The sequence below is a fragment of the Hippoglossus hippoglossus genome, chromosome 2, assembly GCF_009819705.1.
Source record: "Hippoglossus hippoglossus isolate fHipHip1 chromosome 2, fHipHip1.pri, whole genome shotgun sequence".
NCBI lineage: Eukaryota > Metazoa > Chordata > Actinopteri > Pleuronectiformes > Pleuronectidae > Hippoglossus > Hippoglossus hippoglossus.
Window position 1 is genome coordinate 10,424,546 of NC_047152.1, and position 18,753 is coordinate 10,443,298.

General features: G+C 49.5%; 1 protein-coding gene across 5 annotated transcripts in view; it reads left to right on the forward strand.

Moving 5' to 3' along the window:
- Positions 1-14,243, forward strand: part of spega (striated muscle enriched protein kinase a) — a 32,245-nt gene extending 18,002 nt beyond the window's left edge. For all 5 annotated transcript variants that reach the window (XM_034610487.1, XM_034610495.1, XM_034610504.1 and 2 more), the window contains 34 exons: positions 523-686; positions 796-884; positions 1,015-1,190; positions 1,267-1,453; positions 1,554-1,627; positions 1,698-1,856; positions 1,949-2,138; positions 2,216-2,445; positions 2,549-2,668; positions 2,757-2,861; positions 2,966-3,172; positions 3,241-3,364; positions 3,487-3,659; positions 3,951-4,063; positions 4,207-4,375; positions 4,689-4,788; positions 5,239-5,439; positions 5,815-5,872; positions 5,958-6,035; positions 6,137-6,309; positions 6,409-6,435; positions 6,527-6,679; positions 6,764-6,806; positions 6,897-6,962; positions 7,113-9,771; positions 9,850-10,017; positions 10,096-10,218; positions 10,631-10,795; positions 10,986-11,586; positions 11,890-12,129; positions 12,207-12,430; positions 12,511-12,586; positions 12,741-12,890; positions 12,982-14,243. In XM_034610487.1, the coding sequence (XP_034466378.1) occupies positions 523-686; positions 796-884; positions 1,015-1,190; positions 1,267-1,453; positions 1,554-1,627; positions 1,698-1,856; positions 1,949-2,138; positions 2,216-2,445; positions 2,549-2,668; positions 2,757-2,861; positions 2,966-3,172; positions 3,241-3,364; positions 3,487-3,659; positions 3,951-4,063; positions 4,207-4,375; positions 4,689-4,788; positions 5,239-5,439; positions 5,815-5,872; positions 5,958-6,035; positions 6,137-6,309; positions 6,409-6,435; positions 6,527-6,679; positions 6,764-6,806; positions 6,897-6,962; positions 7,113-9,771; positions 9,850-10,017; positions 10,096-10,218; positions 10,631-10,795; positions 10,986-11,586; positions 11,890-12,129; positions 12,207-12,430; positions 12,511-12,586; positions 12,741-12,890; positions 12,982-13,219 (7,823 nt within the window). In that variant the 3' untranslated portion in view covers positions 13,220-14,243. The remainder of the gene's footprint in view (positions 1-522; positions 687-795; positions 885-1,014; positions 1,191-1,266; positions 1,454-1,553; positions 1,628-1,697; positions 1,857-1,948; positions 2,139-2,215; positions 2,446-2,548; positions 2,669-2,756; positions 2,862-2,965; positions 3,173-3,240; positions 3,365-3,486; positions 3,660-3,950; positions 4,064-4,206; positions 4,376-4,688; positions 4,789-5,238; positions 5,440-5,814; positions 5,873-5,957; positions 6,036-6,136; positions 6,310-6,408; positions 6,436-6,526; positions 6,680-6,763; positions 6,807-6,896; positions 6,963-7,112; positions 9,772-9,849; positions 10,018-10,095; positions 10,219-10,630; positions 10,796-10,985; positions 11,587-11,889; positions 12,130-12,206; positions 12,431-12,510; positions 12,587-12,740; positions 12,891-12,981) is intronic.
- Positions 14,244-18,753: the final 4,510 nt, after the last annotated feature.

Consider the following 18,753-nt stretch of genomic DNA (forward strand, 5'->3'; position numbering starts at 1 on the left):
CTCCTGCCAGATGTGTGAGTGTGAAGCAGGCGGCAGGGGGACTGGGTCCTAACTTCTCCTCCCAGCTGTGAATTCAATCTCACTTTCGCTGGCGTCCAGGCAGAGTGTCTGCTCTGCAGCTCCATGGGAATAAGCAAGTGATTGTGTCAGGGATTAAGGGATTAATTCATTATCTGTGCAGTTTGGGTCACTGCAGAGCGCCCCCCTGTGGTCCGTGTTGATGTGAGTGTGAAGATGCGTGGACACGGCCCACTTATCCTCTAACTCGCCGCTCGGTGCTGCCAGGCGCTCGTCTCCAGAGCGACGGTAAACACCAGAGCTCTGACAGACGCTCCAGACGTTTAGCCAGCGTTCACCCTGCGTCAAAGACATTTGCACGTAATTACTCAAATTAAAAAGTGTGGATCTTACCTTTCCATGAACCCAAGGAGAAGTTAATTAGATGGAGCAGCAGTGCCCTTGAAATTCCATCAAATTCCATCATCTACTTAACGTCCAGCATCACTCGTCTGTCTCCTCCAGAGACGTCCCACACGCAGGGGGAACAAGCAGCCGTGTCCCTGGAAGTCAGGAGTCCGATCCAGTCCGACGAAGAGTATCTGAGCCCCCAGGAGGAGGCGATGGAGGTCGGGGACTCGAACACACTCAGTAAGAGTCTCTGCTTCAAGGAGCGTCCTTCGTTTCAGGTACGAGTGTCTCAGAGGCAAAACCTACGCCTGGAAATTCTGTCCATGAAAGTCACCACGGGAACTGAGACTTTCTAGGTAATTCCAGGAAGTTGATTTGTTTTTAAAGGTGGCCCCGTGTGACCAGGGGGCAACTGAAGGTCAAGACGTCATCATCTCAGCGAAGGTCAGAGGGCAGCCTCGACCCATGGTTTACTGGTATGACTCCTTCTCTCACAGACTGATTTCAACATGATGTCTCAGGAGACAACTGAAGCTCTGTCTCTGTCTCTCACACACACACACACACACCCTCCATTAAATTGACAGCCGCTTTGTATTGACCCAGGTTGAAGGACAAAGTTGCAGTAAAGACGGGGGGACGCTTTGCAGTGCGAGAGACAGACGACGGCATCAGGGAAATGAGAGTCAGCTCAGCGCTGAGGTCGGATTCGGGGCTTTACGTCTGCAAGATCATCAACGAATACGGGAGCAGGCAGGCGGAGTGCAGAGTGGAGGTGGCAGGTGCGTGACGACCGTGTGGTTTAATCCTGACGTCGCAAATATGTTGCTTTAGTTTCTTTATCTGTGTTTTGATCAGCAGCTGCAGCACAGGCATCGCTGGGAATCACCCGGGGGGTTAAAGACGTGGCGGCGAGGGCGGGGGAGTCGGCCAAGTTCGAGTGTCACGTCACCGGGCCTCTGGATGTGGAGGTGGACTGGCTGTCCAATGGGAAGCTGATCCAGCCGGCACTGCTCAACTGTAAGATGCACTTCGATGGAAAGAGGTGCGTCGGGAGCAGGAAATGAAAAAGTCGAGACACTTTTTTAAAGATTGTCAGTCAGTGTTTCATTGTTGGACATTTTTAACGGTTGTTTTTCCTTCAGGTGTCGTCTGCTGCTGAATTCAGTGCACGAGGACGACAGTGGGACGTACACCTGCAAGCTGAGCACCGCCAAAGGTAAACGCTGGGATCCCTGTCCTTTCTGAGAAGACGGAGAATTTAACTGTGATATTTCAAATGTTTACAGAGGAGTTGACCTCAAGCGCGACCCTGAAGGTGACTCCATCCAAGGAGCCTCTGTTCACCCGGAAGCTGGACATCCTGGAGGTCATTGAAGGTCGTACAGCCCGGTTCGACTGTAAGGTGAGCGGGTCGCCTGCTCCACGAGTCACTTGGACGCACTTCGGTAAGAACCTCGCTCGTCTGTCTGATATTTGCGGCGTGCGGTTTTCTACATACACGTAACTAACAGCTGCAATTTACTCGACTGTCTTTCAGAGACGCGAGTGGAGGAGAGCGACAATGTGCGCATCCTTCAAGAGAGCGGTCGCCACTCGCTCGTCATCACGCACGTCAGCGGCGACACGGAAGGCTTCTACACAGCGGTCGCTCAAAATGTCCACGGGAAGGCGGAGAGCACGGCTGAGCTCTACATGCAGGAACCTCGAGCTGCCATCTCCTCTCACATGTAAGAGATGTTCTTACGAGCCGCCGCGTCATTTCAAAGTTAGTCAGTCTGTTTACGTCCCTGCGTCTTCCCTCCAGGGCCAAGCTGGAGAAGATGCCGTCCATCCCCGAGGAGCCCGAAGGGGCGGAGAGCGAGGTGGAGAAGAGGACGATGCCCGACTTTGTCAAACCTCTGGCTGACGTGGAGATGGTGGAAGGAAAGGAGGTGGTGCTGAGGTGCACGGTGGCGGGCCTGCCCTACCCCACCATCGCCTGGTACCACAACAGCAAACGCATCGAGAGCAGCGAGGAGCGCAAAATGACCCAGTGTAAGTAAATAAGAAACACAGATCAGCTGTTTACTGAGGGGGGGGGGGGGGGGGGGGGGGGGGTGGAGATCGGAAATAAGAAATGTGGGCGTCTGTTCTTCAGACAGGGATGTCCACAATCTGCTCATTCGGAGCGCTTGTCACGCTCATGGCGGCGTCTACAAGGCCGTCGTCTCCAACCGACTGGGCAAAGCAGCCTGCTACGCACATCTGTACATCACAGGTCAGCACGGACACTTCATGTTTCACTCTGCTGTTACTCACATGAAATATAGTATAACATATTCATTTATTCATCTATTGTAACACAGATATCGTCCCTGATCCTCCTGACGGTCCTCCAGTGATAGAGGCCATCACAGGGAAAAATATAAGCCTGAGCTGGAGGAGACCAAAGAGGCTCGACTCTTCGTTTGGTGAGTTCACACAAAAACAAAACAGAATCCACCTCATCTTCATCTTCATCGCTGTGTCGTGTGATCATCCAGGCTGAGTCACTAAACAGCGCATGTGTGTGCAGATACCAGCTCTCTGCTGTACGTGGTGCAGCAGCAGCCTCTGGGCTCGATCCAGTGGTCCGTCGTGGCCTCGAACCTGCGGGACACCAGCTACACCGTCACCTCCCTGTCCAAGGGGGTGCGCTACGCGTTCAGAGTTGTGACGTCCACCGGCAAGACGCTGAGCAAACCGTCAGCTTCCACCGACCTGGTCCAGCTGCTGGACAGAGGTACTGCATTCAGTGTCCTCCAAGGAAATAATCTGAGTGCACACTCTGAACTGTTCTAATCTGTGTAGGACCTTATCTGAGGAAAGCACCGGTCATTCTGGACAAACCAGACGTTGTGTACGTGGTGGAGCACCAACCTGCGAGCATCACCCTCACGCTGAACCATGTGCATGCAGCTGTCACCTGGAAGAGGTGAGTTCTCTGCATATACAAGAGAAATAAGAGAGAATATGAATCCAAGCTGTGTGTATAAACGGTTCAGGTCCTGATTGATGGTCTGTAGCTGTGAGTGGTTCTGCCCCTGTGTTCCTCAGGAGGGGGGTGGTGCTGGTCAACAGGCCGGGGATGTACGAGATGAGCATGCCGGACGACGACCAGCACGCCCTGAAGCTGCAGCGGGTCAGGAGCACGGACGTGGGCCAGCTGGTGGTCACGGCCAGCAACCAGTTTGGCAGTGACCTCTGCACGCTTCAGCTGGCTATGGCGGGTCAGTTGAGCTCAGGCACAGAAACCTGTGATAAATTTAGCATTTTAGAAAGAATCCAAAGTTCGCGCTGCTTATTCCTGGCAGCTGTAAATCCAACACGGGAGAGCGGCCGGTAATTTAACTTGAGCCGTGGATATTTAGTTTTGCTGCCTCCTGAGTTTTGGAGAGTTTTGAATTTGAAAACATCTGCATTGTCACGTAGCTCCTACGTTAGTCAGTTATATCAACTATGAATTCAGTCTTATTTCAATCTAAAACTTGAATGTTATTTGTCCTATTTTTCATCTGTAGTGGCTCCTAAGTTTGAAACCATCATGGAGGACGTGGACGTGCACGTTGGGGAGATGTCTCGCTTGGCTGTCACGGTCGAAGGGAAACCAGACCCAGATATTCTGTGGTATAAGGTAGAGGTTCTATCTTTTATATTAAAAACAAACTGTGATTCCTTTGCATTCATTTGACTGTGTGAAAATGTGAAATAGTTTTATTTGTTAAATCTAAAGCCGTGTCTAATGATCTAATCTAATGATCCTTTGTTCTGTTGCAGGATGACGTGCGTCTCTCTGAGAGCAGCCACTTCACATTTGTGTACGACGACCCAGAATATTCCCTGGTAGTTCTCAACGCCCGCCCCGAGCACTCGGGCGTGTACACGTGCACGGCCAAGAACCTGGCGGCCTCCAACTCCTGCAAGGCTGAAGTCACAGTTCACACAGGTCTGACAGCAACACACACTGAAGTACACAATAATACACAATAAGAGAAAAGTTCATATGACAAATATATAAATATATATTCAGAAACCAGTGTTTTCCTCCACGTGCTGATGAGTCTCACCTTTAGGTTTCCATCGCATCAAACTGCTGATGCAGCACAGTCACATAAACCAGTAGCTGCACCATATGGGCGGGACCACAAGGGGTTGTTAGGCTACAATATGAAACCATCTGTCACTGTGCTGGCACACGTGCACGGCCAAACACACACACACACACCCAGTAAACATGCTGATGTCGCTGCTCCCTGCAGAGCGAAAAGAAGCTGCAGAACCAATGGAGGACGAGGGAACCATTCTGAGGAAGATGAGGCGTTTGACTGATTACTATGATATCCACAAAGAGATAGGGAGGTGAGTGTGTGTGTGTGTGTGTGTGTGTAACGGCATGTCTGAGTTGTTGTGCGTCCACACACAGCGAGGACGTCGAGTGTTTGAGAGCCGAGGCTTGTGGGAGGTGGGAGGGGGGGGGGAGGAGGGGGAGTCGCACCTGCTCAACAGCAGCAATGACAGATGAGTCACCAGCCGGAGCAAAGTGAATACATGCGACGACAGATGATTTGTTCCGGTCGGACTCGGAGGAGACAGGAAGTCCCTCTGAGAGAATCTGTTGGAGCTGGTTGTTAAACACGGCAGCAGACTCAGACGTTTCATCCGTCACGTGTTAGAAACCTCATCAACACCAGGAGGCTGCAGGAGAAGCTCCAGAAAACGTCCTGACATGAGCAGTCGATCACCATAATGTTTTGTGACGTCTTTGTTGTACGACTGTTTAATAGAAGAATTAATGTCATTCCTGTTTAGGGGCGTCTTCTCCTACGTGAAGAGAGTGACTCAGAAGAAGGGAAAGGCCGAGTTGGCGGCCAAGTTCATCTCGGCACGAGGGAAGAGGAAGGCGTCGGCCCTCCGAGAGATGGATCTTCTGTCGGAGCTGGACAACGAGAGGATCCTTTATTTCCACGACGCCTTCGAGAAGAAGGACGTGGTGGTGCTCATCACGGAGCTGTATCCCTTTGTGTTTCATTGTGTTGTTCTTTGAATGATGTTTTATTACAAACATGTCACGTCTGTACGTCAATACGACTCTGGCTCTCCTGCAGCACTGTTTTAGATCTAATGTGCTTCACTGTCGACCAAAAGTGCACTTAACTTTATCTCAAGGACACTTAAGATCCAAAGCATTAATCCTAATGTCTTCTGCGGTTCCCGGGAGGAACGGATGAAGCTCAGCGCAGCTTTTTCTCTCTGACTCATCACCGACGAGGGGAATTAGCTGGAGGACAGAATGTGTGGGAGTCTTTTGCTCATTTATAATTCATCTCTCATGCACCTTCCACTTGATTCCCCCGCTCTGTCTTTTTCCTCAACTCCTGTGTGAAGATGTCACGAGGAGTTCCTGGAGAGAATGGCCAGGAAAACAACGGTCCTGGAGCAGGAGGTTTGTGTGTCTCCTGCCGACCGCACTGCGCTAACATTATGTAACGTGACGAGTTTTAAATTCCCTCCCTGGTGATCCTCTACAGATCCGCTGCAGCGTTCAGCAGGTGCTGGAAGGTCTCCGTTATCTTCACCAGAAGAACATTGCCCACCTTGATATGAAGGTGCTTCTCCGTCCCACCGCCGCTGCTTCATCATGAGTGTTTCACCAAGATTGATACCAGTTACTAACCTTGTGTTTCTGGGTTCACACACTCGCCTGCAGCCCGAGAATATTCTAATGGCAAGTCCAGGGAGGGACCAGATCCGCATTTGTGACTTTGGAAATGCCATAAAACTGGAGGCGTCGGAGGAGTACTACTGCAAGTACGGCACGCCGGAGTACATCGCACCAGAGATTGTTAACCAAACTCCTGTTTCCACGGCAACAGACATATGGTGAGCCACCTGTGAAAGAGTGACTCAACACTGCATGGATAAAATCTTTATTTACACGTCTGCAACTGAATAATCTGAATCTGTCCCATTCGCCCACAGGCCTGTCGGTGTCATCACTTACCTCTGGTACGTTCAACAGACTCGTGACTGGAGTATTCATTTATCTTTATGCGTATATTTCTTCACAGTTTCATATTCTCCTGTGTATTCATTCCAGCCTGACTGGTGTGTCTCCGTTCGCGGGAGAGAACGACCGAGCCACTGCCTTAAACATCCGGAACTACAACGTGGCGTTCGAGGAGAGCATGTTTTCTGACCTCTGTAAAGAAGCAAAGGGGTTTGTCATCAAACTGCTGGTGCTGGACCGACTGTAAGCGTCTTCACGACTCTGTGTTTGGCTCCATGTAACAGTGTCTCTGGTCCGTCCTCATGAGCATATTTCTCCCTGTCCTAGGAGGCCGAGTGCCACCGAGTGCCTGCGTCATCCCTGGTTCAAGGTGAACTGCCGCTCTCCTCTAGTGTCTCAGTGTGTCTTTGGATTTATATCTCCACTCAGGTTAATGGTGTGTGCTTCCTTCTTCCTGCAGTCGCCATCGAACAAGAGCATCAGCACGGCCATGCTGAAGCAAGTTCTGTCCAGGAGGCGATGGCAGGTAAGACACCGTGGATTATGGATTAGTACCTGGTTTGTGGACATGAAAGTCTGAGACACATAAAGACGATCAACAAGACGAGCAGACACGATCAGTTAAATCCAGTTCCCTAGTCCGTGCCTCATGCAGTCCACTGTTGCTTTGTTCCAGCGTTCCCTCATCAGCTACAAAGCGAAGATGATCATGCGTTCCATCCCGGAGCTCCTGAATGAATCATCCAGCCACGTCTCCATCGCTGTGGTGCGACATTTAAAAGAAGGCTGCCCAGCGCTTTCCTCTTCCTCGGACTCAGATGCAGATGTAGACGAGCTTCCCTTCATTCCTATGCCACTGTCCATGGTCTTCTCCGGGTCCAGGGTCTCCCTCAACGAGATCCCAGGGGAGGAAGATGTCCCTGCATGGCCCAGTGTCGCCACTGATGGGACCAGGAGAGTGGACAATTCAGACATAACCGGCCCTCGAGGAGCGGCTGGTAAAAGTTTGACAGATGAAGAGCAAACTCCAAATGGGGAGAAAACGGAAAAGACAAAACGAGTTCCCCTGCAAAAAGGATCAAGTGTGGAGTCCGACGAATCAGAGACGAGAGCGAGGAGGGCGACCATGAGGAGAGGAAGTTCTGCTGACTCAGCACTGCTACTCCACATTGACCCAGAAGAGGAAAAAGCCAATGAGGAAGCAGAGGCAAGTACCAAGAGTCTGAAAAAGTCTGTTTCCATGGAGCTCCCCAATCGCAGCCCAAGCCCCGGGGCGGCCAAACTAAGCCAGGAGGATTATGCTCTGAAACTGGAACTGATGAGACAGCGGCTGCTCAGGGGAGGAAGCGGGGACAAAAAGATGAGCGGCCTGCGAGGGCCCTTGTTTGAAACGCTGGGTATGGACGAGCAGAGGCAAACGGCGTCTTTAGATCGGAATCTGAGGAGATCCAGAGCGGCGCCGCCAACATTCACCAGAGCAGCGTCTTCTGAGATTCCCGGGGAGGACACACCCAAGACCAAAGTGTTTCGCAAAAGCTCCTCCTTCACTCAAGGGGATTCCGAACCAATGCCGCTGCACCGCAGGTTCGGAGCCCCCTTAGAGATCCCGTCTGTGGGCAGTGGGAGCATAGAAGGGAAGAAGCTCCTGGAGGCCACCTCAATGTCCGCACTCACAGAGCAAACTACCCTGGAGTCTGTGTCCAACTCCCCCACAGAGAAAGCCTCGTTTCTACTCCCAACGCCAGGAGTGGACCAGCGGAAACAGAACAATGTGTCAGAACATGAGGAGACGGAGAAAAGGACCAAAACCCAGTTCGAACAAGCAGATCGAGTAGAACCTGAGTCCAGATCGCCCTCTGTGATCACTCCCGTTATCGTGATAGAGGAGGATGATGAGCAGGAAGAGAGGAAGGAAAACCAGGAGTTACATGTCGATGAGAGAGAAGATGAAAACAGTAAAACATCACCTGCTTCTAAAAGTGTCATTCAAGGTGTTTCAGGACCGATTCAAACATCTGAAATATCCAAAGACCCTGCAGCTGCTTTAAAGCCCAACGGTACGGATACGCCCACATTACCTGAACATCCAGCAGTGTTTGCCAAAGTCGCAAGTGCCAACCGATCTCCTGCGTCTGTTTCCACGTCGTCAGATCCTGACCTTCCTGCCGCGGCCGGCCGGCCTCTACTCAGAACCGACATCAAGGACATCGACTCAGAAGAGGTCTTTGAGGCCCGCTTCAAGAAACGAGAGTCGTCTTTGACCCGCGGACTCAGAAAGTTAAGAAACAAATCCGAGGAGAGATCCCCGGGACTGAGCCGCAAGGCAGTGGAGGGGGGGGAAGAGGTGTACAGGCCGGGTCCAAGGGGAGCGCCTCTAGAAGTGGTGTCCAAGGGACTGCAGGAGAAGTCCAAGTCTGTTCAGGATTTAAGAGAAGAAGACAAGGAAACAGGACTTGGTCGCATCGGGAGGTTTTCATTGAGGGGGAAGAAATCCGGATCCGGTGAGAAGAAGGGGGAGAAACCCAAAGAGGAAAAGAGTCCGGATGTGCAGGAGCCCGCTGCAGGGAAGAGGGTTTCATGGGCCATCGGTCGCAGCAAGTCCCTGGATACGAAGGAGCTGAACAGTGCAGAGAGAGAACAGAGGAAAGCTGAGGAGTCCACGGTTTCTTCTATGAGACGCAAGTTTGAGTCCAAAGTGGCAGGAATTTCTGCCAAGCTACGGACGCAGTCCGAGGAGAGGAAGGATACAGATGCTGAAGGAAGTCAGAAAGACCTGGCGCCGAAGACGGACTTGAAGAAAGTCACAGATTCCCCCGTCCTGGCCATGCGACAGAAGTTTGAGAACAAAGTGTCAGAAATATCCACAAAGATCCGCAGTCAGTCTGAGGAGAGAAAAGGAGACGCAGAGGGGAAGAGGACGCCGCTGTTCACTCGCCACCGTCACTCCCAATCTGAGGGCCGGGGACCCCAAGGGATGGGCATCCCCGAGAATCAACTGGCGAAACAGGCCGGAACCGGTGCTTCCAAAGAGTCCGTTGAATCCACGTCCAGCTTCCAATCTGAAAAGGCCTCGGAGAGCGACAGGCGGTCGCGGTGGGACAGGTGGGGTTTGACCAGAGGCAAGAAAGACAAAACTCCTTCTCAGTCTGATCTGCCGTCCTCCGTCCCCAAGGAGGAGGGCCTGTCCCACAGCCAGACGTTCGTCCGCTCTGCGTCCGACTTCGCTCCCGTGTTCCACATCAAGCTGAAGGACCACATCTTATCGGAGGGGGAGCCGGTGACTCTCAGCTGCCTTCCTGCTGGAAGCCCTCACCCCGACATCACATGGATGAAAGGTAACGTACAGAATGTTGTCGTGGTTTGTGTGTGCAGAAGCGGACGCACAGTTTCTAATCATGTTATTTTGACTCCAGATAGGAAATCTCTGGAGGTGGATGACAGGATGAACCTGATCTCTCACCCTGACGGCAGACAGCTACTAACCATCACCAAGTCGAGTCGGAGGGACGCTGGGATTTATGAATGTGTAGCTACCAACCCTATAGCCACCATCACCACCTCCTGCACACTCTCCATCGCTAGTACGTCTTTTAATTAGCTCCTGGTTATTACGTGTTTCTCTACGTCAGTGTCCACTCACTCCTCTTCCTTTGTTGAAGGTGTCCCAAAGCAACCTGGGACCCCTGAAGTCCCTCAGACGTACAACAACACGGCCCTGGTGCTCTGGAAACCAGCCGACAGCAAGTCGCCCTGCAGCTACACGCTCGAGAGGAAGACAGAGGGTGAGAGGGAGAAACATCCTCCTTTTCTAAATTAGTCCAGAAGCTTCAGGGAGTCGTCTACTTTCCACTTGAGGAGAAATGAAATGAAACGGTGCTGCTGTCATTGTGCACGATGAATCATCATCATCATCATCATCATCTTCACCTCATGGTGCATGAAGAGTCAAACCTCACAGTCACAACCTGTCACTGCCAGACTCACGTTTTCATGCTGATGTTTGGAAGAAAGAAGATTTTACGACATCTTCAACATTTTATTCTTTTATTTCAAGCTTTTGATTGTTTTGTCTGGGTTATTAGTTTGACAACAGCACCATCCTGTGTTTTCATGTGTGAACTACAAGAGGCCAGTTAGTTTTCAAGCTCCTGATATGAATAACAACTGTGACTCTCCTCCCTCTCTGTCGTGCAGCAGATTCAAAGTGGACGACCGTCGCCACCAGAGTCGTCGACTGCTACTACAATGTCACCAACCTGCCTCCAGGGGGCCCCTTCAGGTTCCGTGTGTCCTGCGTCAACAAGGCGGGTCAGGGGCCCCACAGCAACCCCTCCGCTCCGGTCCGCCTGGCCCCCGCAGGTACTTCATTACACATGGAACGTACCGAGGGAATCACTCAATGGGATGTTCATGTTAAACTCTTTTTAATGAAGGAATGTGACACGTGATGAATAGGAACAAAAATATAAAGACAATAGAAATAGAAAAGACTGGCTGCACTTTGGTGAAATCAGTTTTATTCAAACGGGCGTTTTGTTTGTTTTCTCAGATGAGAGTTCGTCACCCACTGTTGCCGTGGTGAAAACAATCCCTGCCCCCCCCGAGCCCGTGGTCACCTCTTCAGTGACGGTGCCTCGGGTGAGACCGGTCCACACTGCTCCCAGGGTAACGGTCTCCACCTCCACCCCCAGAGATCCAGCCCCCCCCGCCGTGGTGACGCCCCCCCCTCCGTCCTCTCCACCAGACGAGCCTCAGAAGAAAACCTCCAGTCTTCCCTCTTCACCCACAGTCAAACCCCCCCCACCCTTTGTCCTCCCCAAACCCCAGAGCCCAGTCAACGTGGTGACCCCGATGACCCAGACCCCGCCCATATCGCCGCCACCTCCTCTTGTAGCCCCGCCTTCAACTCTCACAAAACCAGCCGTGGCCTCTGTGCCCTCGTACGTGCCCACCACCACCATCACCGCCCGCGTGGCGCCAACTCCGGTCTCCTTTAGCCCCCAAGTGCTCCAGATGTCCAGCCTGAGCCCCATCGGCGAAGGGGCCATTCCCCCGACCAGAGGGACGCCGTCAGGACGCGCCACGCCCTCCACCGCCCTGCGACAGGGGGTCCCACAGAAGCCGTACACCTTCCTGGATGAGAAAGCCAGGTGAGAGTGACACTGGAACCCAGATTCACTGCTTCGTCTTCATTTGGTCTGTTTGGTTTCAGAGGAACATTTAGTGTCACTGGAGCTTTTCTGCTGCTCGTCTGTAAAAGCTGCAGTGAAGAGACCTGATGAGCTGCTGATCCTCACAAAACTAGTTCATTAATCTGCGTTTTACTTTATGAACTTCAAATGGTTCAATTTAACTTAAAATGAGTTCATTTAGTGTCTTCAGATTAAATGTATTTACTTTCTAACAGCCTCATGTGATCAAGCCCCGGTTCAGATGTTTGTTTTTTCTGTCAGAGGTCGTTTTGGCGTGATTCGGGAGTGTCGAGAGAACGCGACGGGTAAAATCTACATGGCGAAGATCATTCCCTACAGTCAGGAAAACAAGCAGGACATCCTGAAGGAGTACGAGATCCTGAAATCGCTTCACAATGAAAAGGTGATGTCTCTGCACGAAGCCTACGTGACGCCGCGCTACCTGGTGCTGGTGGCGGAGTACTGCACCGGCAAAGAGCTGCTGCACAGCCTGATCGACAGGTAGGCGGAGTCATGGCGCCTCACTCTGAGACACACACACAGTCAAGTCCCTTAAAGTGGTACGTTGCACTCCTCAGGTTCCGTTACTCCGAGGACGACGTGGTGGGCTACCTGGTCCAGATCCTCCAGGGCGTCGAGTACCTGCACAATCGCCGCGTCCTGCACCTCGACCTCAAGCCTGACAACATCCTGGTGACCAGCCTCAACGCCATCAAGATCGTGGACTTTGGGAGCGCGCAGACCTTCAACCCCCTCAGCCTCAAACACCGGGACTCCGGGGTGGGAACGCTGGATTACATGGGTGAGGACGAGAGAGCGACACCACTCCGCTGTTTGAAAAACATTCTCTACTCTTCTAACCTTTCTTTGTTCTGATCCAAGCTCCTGAGATGGTGAAAGGCGAAGTGGTCGGTCCTCCTGCAGACATGTGGACTGTTGGAGTCGTCACCTTCATCATGTAAGTGGAGCATCGTCTTCATTTCACGTCACTTTAACCACCGCGAGACCAGGAGTTAGAATTCAGTGCAAATCTCAGCATGTGTGTTTAATTTAAGAGAATCAGGTTTGTTGTAAGAAGGGATGAATATTCATTTCATTTCATTTACTACCAGGCTCAGCGGTCGACTGCCCTTCGAAGATAAAGACCCTCAAAAAGTGGAATCCAAAATCCTGATGGCGAAGTTTGACCCGACGAAACTTTATCCAAACGTGTCTCAAAGTGCCTCTGCCTTCCTCAAAAAGATGCTGAGCAGTTACCCGTGGTGAGAGTCTGCGCCCGACTCAGTCAGATATCAGTATTTATGTGTATTTTCTTATTTGTGTGTGTGTGTGTGTGTGTGTGTGTGTTCTCAGGGCCCGTTCGACCACACGAGACTGCTTCACGCAGGCCTGGCTGCAGGACTCGTACCTGATGAAGCTGAGGAGACAAACGCTCACCTTCACCTCCAGCCGACTCAAAGAGTTCCTGGTGGAGCAGCAGTGCCGTCGCTCGGAGGACGCCACCAAGCACAGAGTGCTGCTGCGCACCTACCAGAGCTCGGCCCAGTCCGCGGCGCCGGGCGCTGCACCGCACAGCCCCAGCCCAAAGTGAGGCCACGCACCAGAACCCCAACGATCTTCATCTCGACTCCTCGCTGCATGAACCGCGGAGGCACAGGTCAACACAGCGAGCAGGAGGACGCCTGGACATGATGATGTCCAGTGGGAAGACAGGCGCCTGTTATTCATGGGACGGAGCCGCAGACCGCCGTGGCGTCCGAACGCTCCCGGTCCTGAGAGGACACAGGATGTTCTGTTGGTTCTTCTCGTGGTGAATCTTTAAATTGCACATGAACTTTTGGTTTTGGACAAACACTGGTCTCCACTCTGCACCTTCAGCCGGGGACACGTGTGTCATCGGTCACCAACAACTCATGTGAACGGATCGTGATTCAAGCTGCTAATTTATTTTCACATTAACTTTCATATTTTAAAACTCAAAACCAAAAATATTCTTTCTCTTCCTTGAAACTGTTTACTTTTTCCATGTTAAGTTATTTGCATGTGTGTGTGAGTGTGTGAGTGAGCGAGCGCATCTTGGATTCACTTCCCGAACAATAAGAAAAAGGCGTGTCTTTGTGGTTGGTGTTTAAAGCTGAGTTAGGACTTTGTGGTGCAACTTCTCCTTCTGTGGTTAGAACTGATCTTTATCTGTAACACGACGAGGAAGCGTAGACGAGCTTTTACTTTGAAAGGTCTCGCACACACTGGTTTACTGTGGTCTCCCAGTGCGACCAGTCGTCGGCCCGGTGGCTTGAATCCCCATCACCCAGTCAGTGCCTGAATCGGATTAACGTCCAAACTCTTCATCTCGCGTCTCCACCGGATCCAATTCACAGCTGAAGTTAAAACAATACTTAGATTCTTACACACACGCACACATTTACACACACAACACACAGTCCCTGTGATAATAGAACGTTTTGTGTATTTGCTCGATCACAGTGTTCTTTTTTTGTATGAATTTGGACGGTTGAAGATTTGTAAATGTACCAAGTTGCCGTGTTTCTATGTGGACGATTTGACATGTTTTTATGAGATAGTCTGTAATAAAATATTGATACAGTTGGAAATAAGGTAAATGTCTCATTTTCTGCTTTATTACGCTTCTCGTCTTGGTGAGTACAACAGAGTATGAGAGTATTTAGAGAAGTAGGTCATAATATTACAAGAATATAGTTGTATTATTATGAGAAAAAAGACTTTCATATGATATTACAACAAAAAAGTACTAATTCTGTGGGAAACATCACAATAAAATGATTCTGATTTCAGCTGTGGTGAAAGAAATATTCTAAACGTTTACTTTTCTAATATCTTCTTTTTTGTGACGCCCTTTAATGGCTGTTTTAAAAGATGCTATATTTTAAAAAGTATTATTTTTGGACAGATTTATGTATAAATCCCATTTCACATGTGGAGATGATCTATTTTTTCTTCTTTATATACTAAGTTGATATTAAATGTGTTTACATGTGTTTAAGTAACAGGTCAATAAAGCTGCAGAGTAAATAATGTGTACAAATTGTGCTTTAAAGACAGAAAGTATAAGAAGTATATGAAGTACATGAAGTATATGAAGTACATGAAGTACATGAAGTATATGAAGTACATGAAGTATATGAAGTACATGAAGTATATGAAGTACATGAAGTACATGAAGTATATGAAGTACATGAAGTATATGAAGTACATGAAGTACATGTGCAGGACTGAAGTTTCTTTCTGAAACCAAAGAATCACAGGGAGAAATGTTAAAAGAGGTTTTTATTCATCCTACTAACACATACATGAGTAATAAAGTATGTGCATGTTCAGAACTTGTGTCCCACGTGTTTAAAGTTGACCTCCCTGGGACCAGGAGCTGTGGTGGAGATCAGAACCTCCTCCAGAGACGGAGGCTGAACTTGTGGGACGCTCCCTGTCAACAGCCGGTTTCAAGGGGACCCGCAGCGCGTGAGGCTGCGGCTGTTCCCCCAACTCCTGCTGTCACGCGTTGCTGCGACTTTTAACTACTTTCATCAACTTTTTAACTAGTTTCATTAACTTTGTACTGAGTTCACCGAGTCTCTGGAGTGCGACAGCGGAGTGTTCAGCCCGGAGCGTCCCCGAGAGGAACCTGTAACTTCAGCTGCTGCTCCAGGGAGAACCGAGGAGAACCAGGGAGAACCAGGGAGAACCTTAAACTGCAGTTTGTACGTCAGGCTGCTCGAACGTAGCTAACTTCAGCTAACTCAGCTAACTTCTGACTACAACTAACTCCAGCTAACTTAGCCAACTTCAGCTAACTAAGCTAACTTCAGCTAACTAAGCTAACTTCTAACTTAGCCAACTTTAGCTAACTTATAACTTCAGCTTACTCCGGCTAACTTAGCCAACTTTAGCTAACAGTTAACTTAGCCAATTTTAGCTAACAGCTAACTCTGCCAACTTAAGCTAACTTCTAACTTCAAACTTCAGCTTACTCCGGCTAACTCAGCCAACTTCAGCTAACTTGTGCCTGCAGCTAACTCAGCTAACTTTAGCTAACTTGTGCCTGCAGCTAACTTAGCTAACTCAGCTAACTTGTGCCTGCAGCTAACCCGGAGCCTGTCCCTCCTCGGTAAGGGACCGTGGTCAAAGTGCCGCCCCGCCGCGCCGCAGCCATTCCTGCAGCGGGGAGCCTTGAAACCTCCATGTTTGGAAGTTAGACTCCAGCCCGCAGCTCCACATTGAATCACAGTCTCCGGCTCCCGGACACATGTTGCTGCTGGCCGCGCGGCCGAAGCTGGGTCACCTCCCCCGGGCTGCGATGGACGAGCTGTAGCCGACTTCGGACCTCCGTGTTCCGCAGAGAGACGTCCGCAGCTGGAAGAGATGGATCCGAGCTCAGTCATCACACAAGTGAACCGGGAGGACGAGGCGAGCCGAGCCGGTGCGGAGCGAGGTCAGGCCCCGCACTTCTACTGCTGCTGCTAATCATCTTTATTCTTCTTATTCATCTTCTTCTTATTCGTCTTATTGTTGGAGCAGGGTCACAACTCTCCACTAACTTTATAAACTTTACATCACTGTCAGTTTCTCTGTTTAACTTTATAAACTTTACATCACTGTCAGTTTCTCTGTTTAACTTTATAAACTTTACACCACTGTCAGTTTCTCTGTTTAACTTTATAAACTTTACATCACAGTCAGTTTCTCTGTTTAACTTTATAAACTTTACATCACAGTCAGTTTCTCTGTTTAACTTTATAAACTTTACATCACTGTCAGTTTCTCTGTTTAACTTTATAAACTTTACATCACAGTCAGTTTCTCTGTTTAACTTTATAAACTTTACACCACTGTCAGTTTCTCTGTTTAACTTTATAAACTTTACACCACTGTCAGTTTCTCTGTTTAACTTTATAAACTTTACACCACTGTCAGTTTCTCTGTTTAACTTTATAAACTTTACATCACAGTCAGTTTCTCTGTTTAACTTTATAAACTTTACATCACTGTCAGTTTAACTTAACACCACTGTCAGTTTCTCTGTTTAACTTTATAAACTTTACACCACTGTCAGTTTCTCTGTTTAACTTGATAAACTTTACATCACAGTCAGTTTAACTTTATAAACTTTACACCAGTGCTTCATGTAGACACTTAAAGTCTCTAAATAAAACCAGCACAAGGACTCACACACCTTAAGACACCTGAAGACCTTATAACTCACATCTGCTCTGACTCAGTTTATTTATCACAATGCTTGTTTCTCTGGACTCAGCGAGGTTCACTCAGATTTCCTGGGTGACTCTCACGTTATCAGTTCAGCGAGGATCCCGTCACGTGAACGGGTCACATACCTTCACTGTGTGCGTAGGTGCAGGTTACTGAATAATCAGGAGACCTTGTCGGTCCTCGTCCCTGAGAAACGCTGACGACAGTCGGACGCTTGTCGTGTTCTGGCGCCGCTTCCTGTCTCGTTTTCAAATATGAGATTATTCCGGCAGAGAGTTGTTCATGTTTTACGTTTAAAGCATAAGAGCGTGAGCAGCTGATCTTTCTTGGAGAAGTGTAGAAGCCTGATCTATTACGTAAGCGTGTCCTCACACATGTTTATTCACAGTGACACACGGCCGCTGCCTCAAACAGTGAAAGTATTGACTCTGTCCTGACAGGAGAACCCAGGTCTGTCTGCGTGGCTACATGAAGAACTCCTCGTCGTGGTTCCACTGTCATGACGGGTTGTGTCTTTTGTTTTGGTGGAAATGTGATTTCATGTCATTAAAATGTAGAATTAAAGGCTTCAAAACGTGAACTTGACCCACTTTTGATGAATCCTCACAAAAATTAAAAGCAAGGTTGTCCTGAGAAAACACGAGTCTTGAGTTTAACTATTTCCTCGTTGCTTCTTCTCATTAATCAGCTTCTCGTTAAGTTTGAGAGGAACTCGGCTTTGCTCCAACGTCACCACAGATCCAAAGAGTCACATTAGTTTGTGTTTTATTGACTCAACAAAGTCTTTGAGTCGTTTTAGAAGATTTAAAATGATTAAAAGTTAAGTGTCCCAGTGAGGTCAAGACTTGTTCCTAATAAACCTGACATTTGGAGTTAAGCCCCAGACTGAGTGTTTCTGTTGTGGGTCCGTTTCTTCATGTTTGGAATCACAGCAGAGACTGAAGGTCAAAGGTCAGGGAGGCAGAAAGCATCAGGAGGAAGTCGTCCATGTTAAAACTGTCTTTATAAATCAGTGCACGCTCTGTGTTTGTTCCCAGTGACGATGTGATGAAAGTCCTAAATGTTGACGTGAGGAAGTGACGGCAGAATAAGATGTTTTATCTGGGATTAAACAATCTAAAGAAAGGAAGACGTAGCTTGAAAACCTGTCGAAGAAGCTACCTGGACGCCGGCATCACGCGTTTACCCCTGTTACGCTACAACGTGATGGCGAGCAGCTTCCTCCGCTGATACCCGTCTGTTTCCTCTTCCTGTTTTTGGCCCGGTGGCGGCAGAGGCCAGCGGAGGGTCAGACGGGGTTTGAATCCACAAACGAGAGTAGGAGGGAACGGCAGCGAGCGAATGAAAAGAGGCGCGAGAGACGGACAACAGGGGGTTTGTGTGTTGGTAAAACGGTCACGTCCGGACAGACGGAGAGAGGGAGGACGGAGAATAAAGGGACGGGAACAAAGTGTGTTGATCAGAGGTTTATACGACTCGGGAAAACCGACGGGAACAGAAATAATATCTGTGACTGAGACAAAAGAAGAACACACGTTTTGTTTGTAATTTAATAGAAACGTCAACAGAAGCCGACAGTTGATGTTTTCATCCCCTCACTACTTAAGTTCTTAACCCCTAACCCTGCTCTTTAAAAACAGTAACACATACATTTTATTAAAAATATACCCAGTAACGATTATGTAATTTATCTCCTCCTCCTCCTCCTCCTCCTCTGCAGGCTCTTCTCCGTCTCTCTCCACCAAGAAGCCGAGGAGCAGAGGCCTCTTCTCCAGCCTGTTCTGCTGCCTCTGCCGGGACCAGCCCGAACCCCCGCCGGTCAACAACAACGCCCCCCTGCTGGTGGAGGAGAACGGCACCGTCTCCAAGGTGACTTGACCTCTG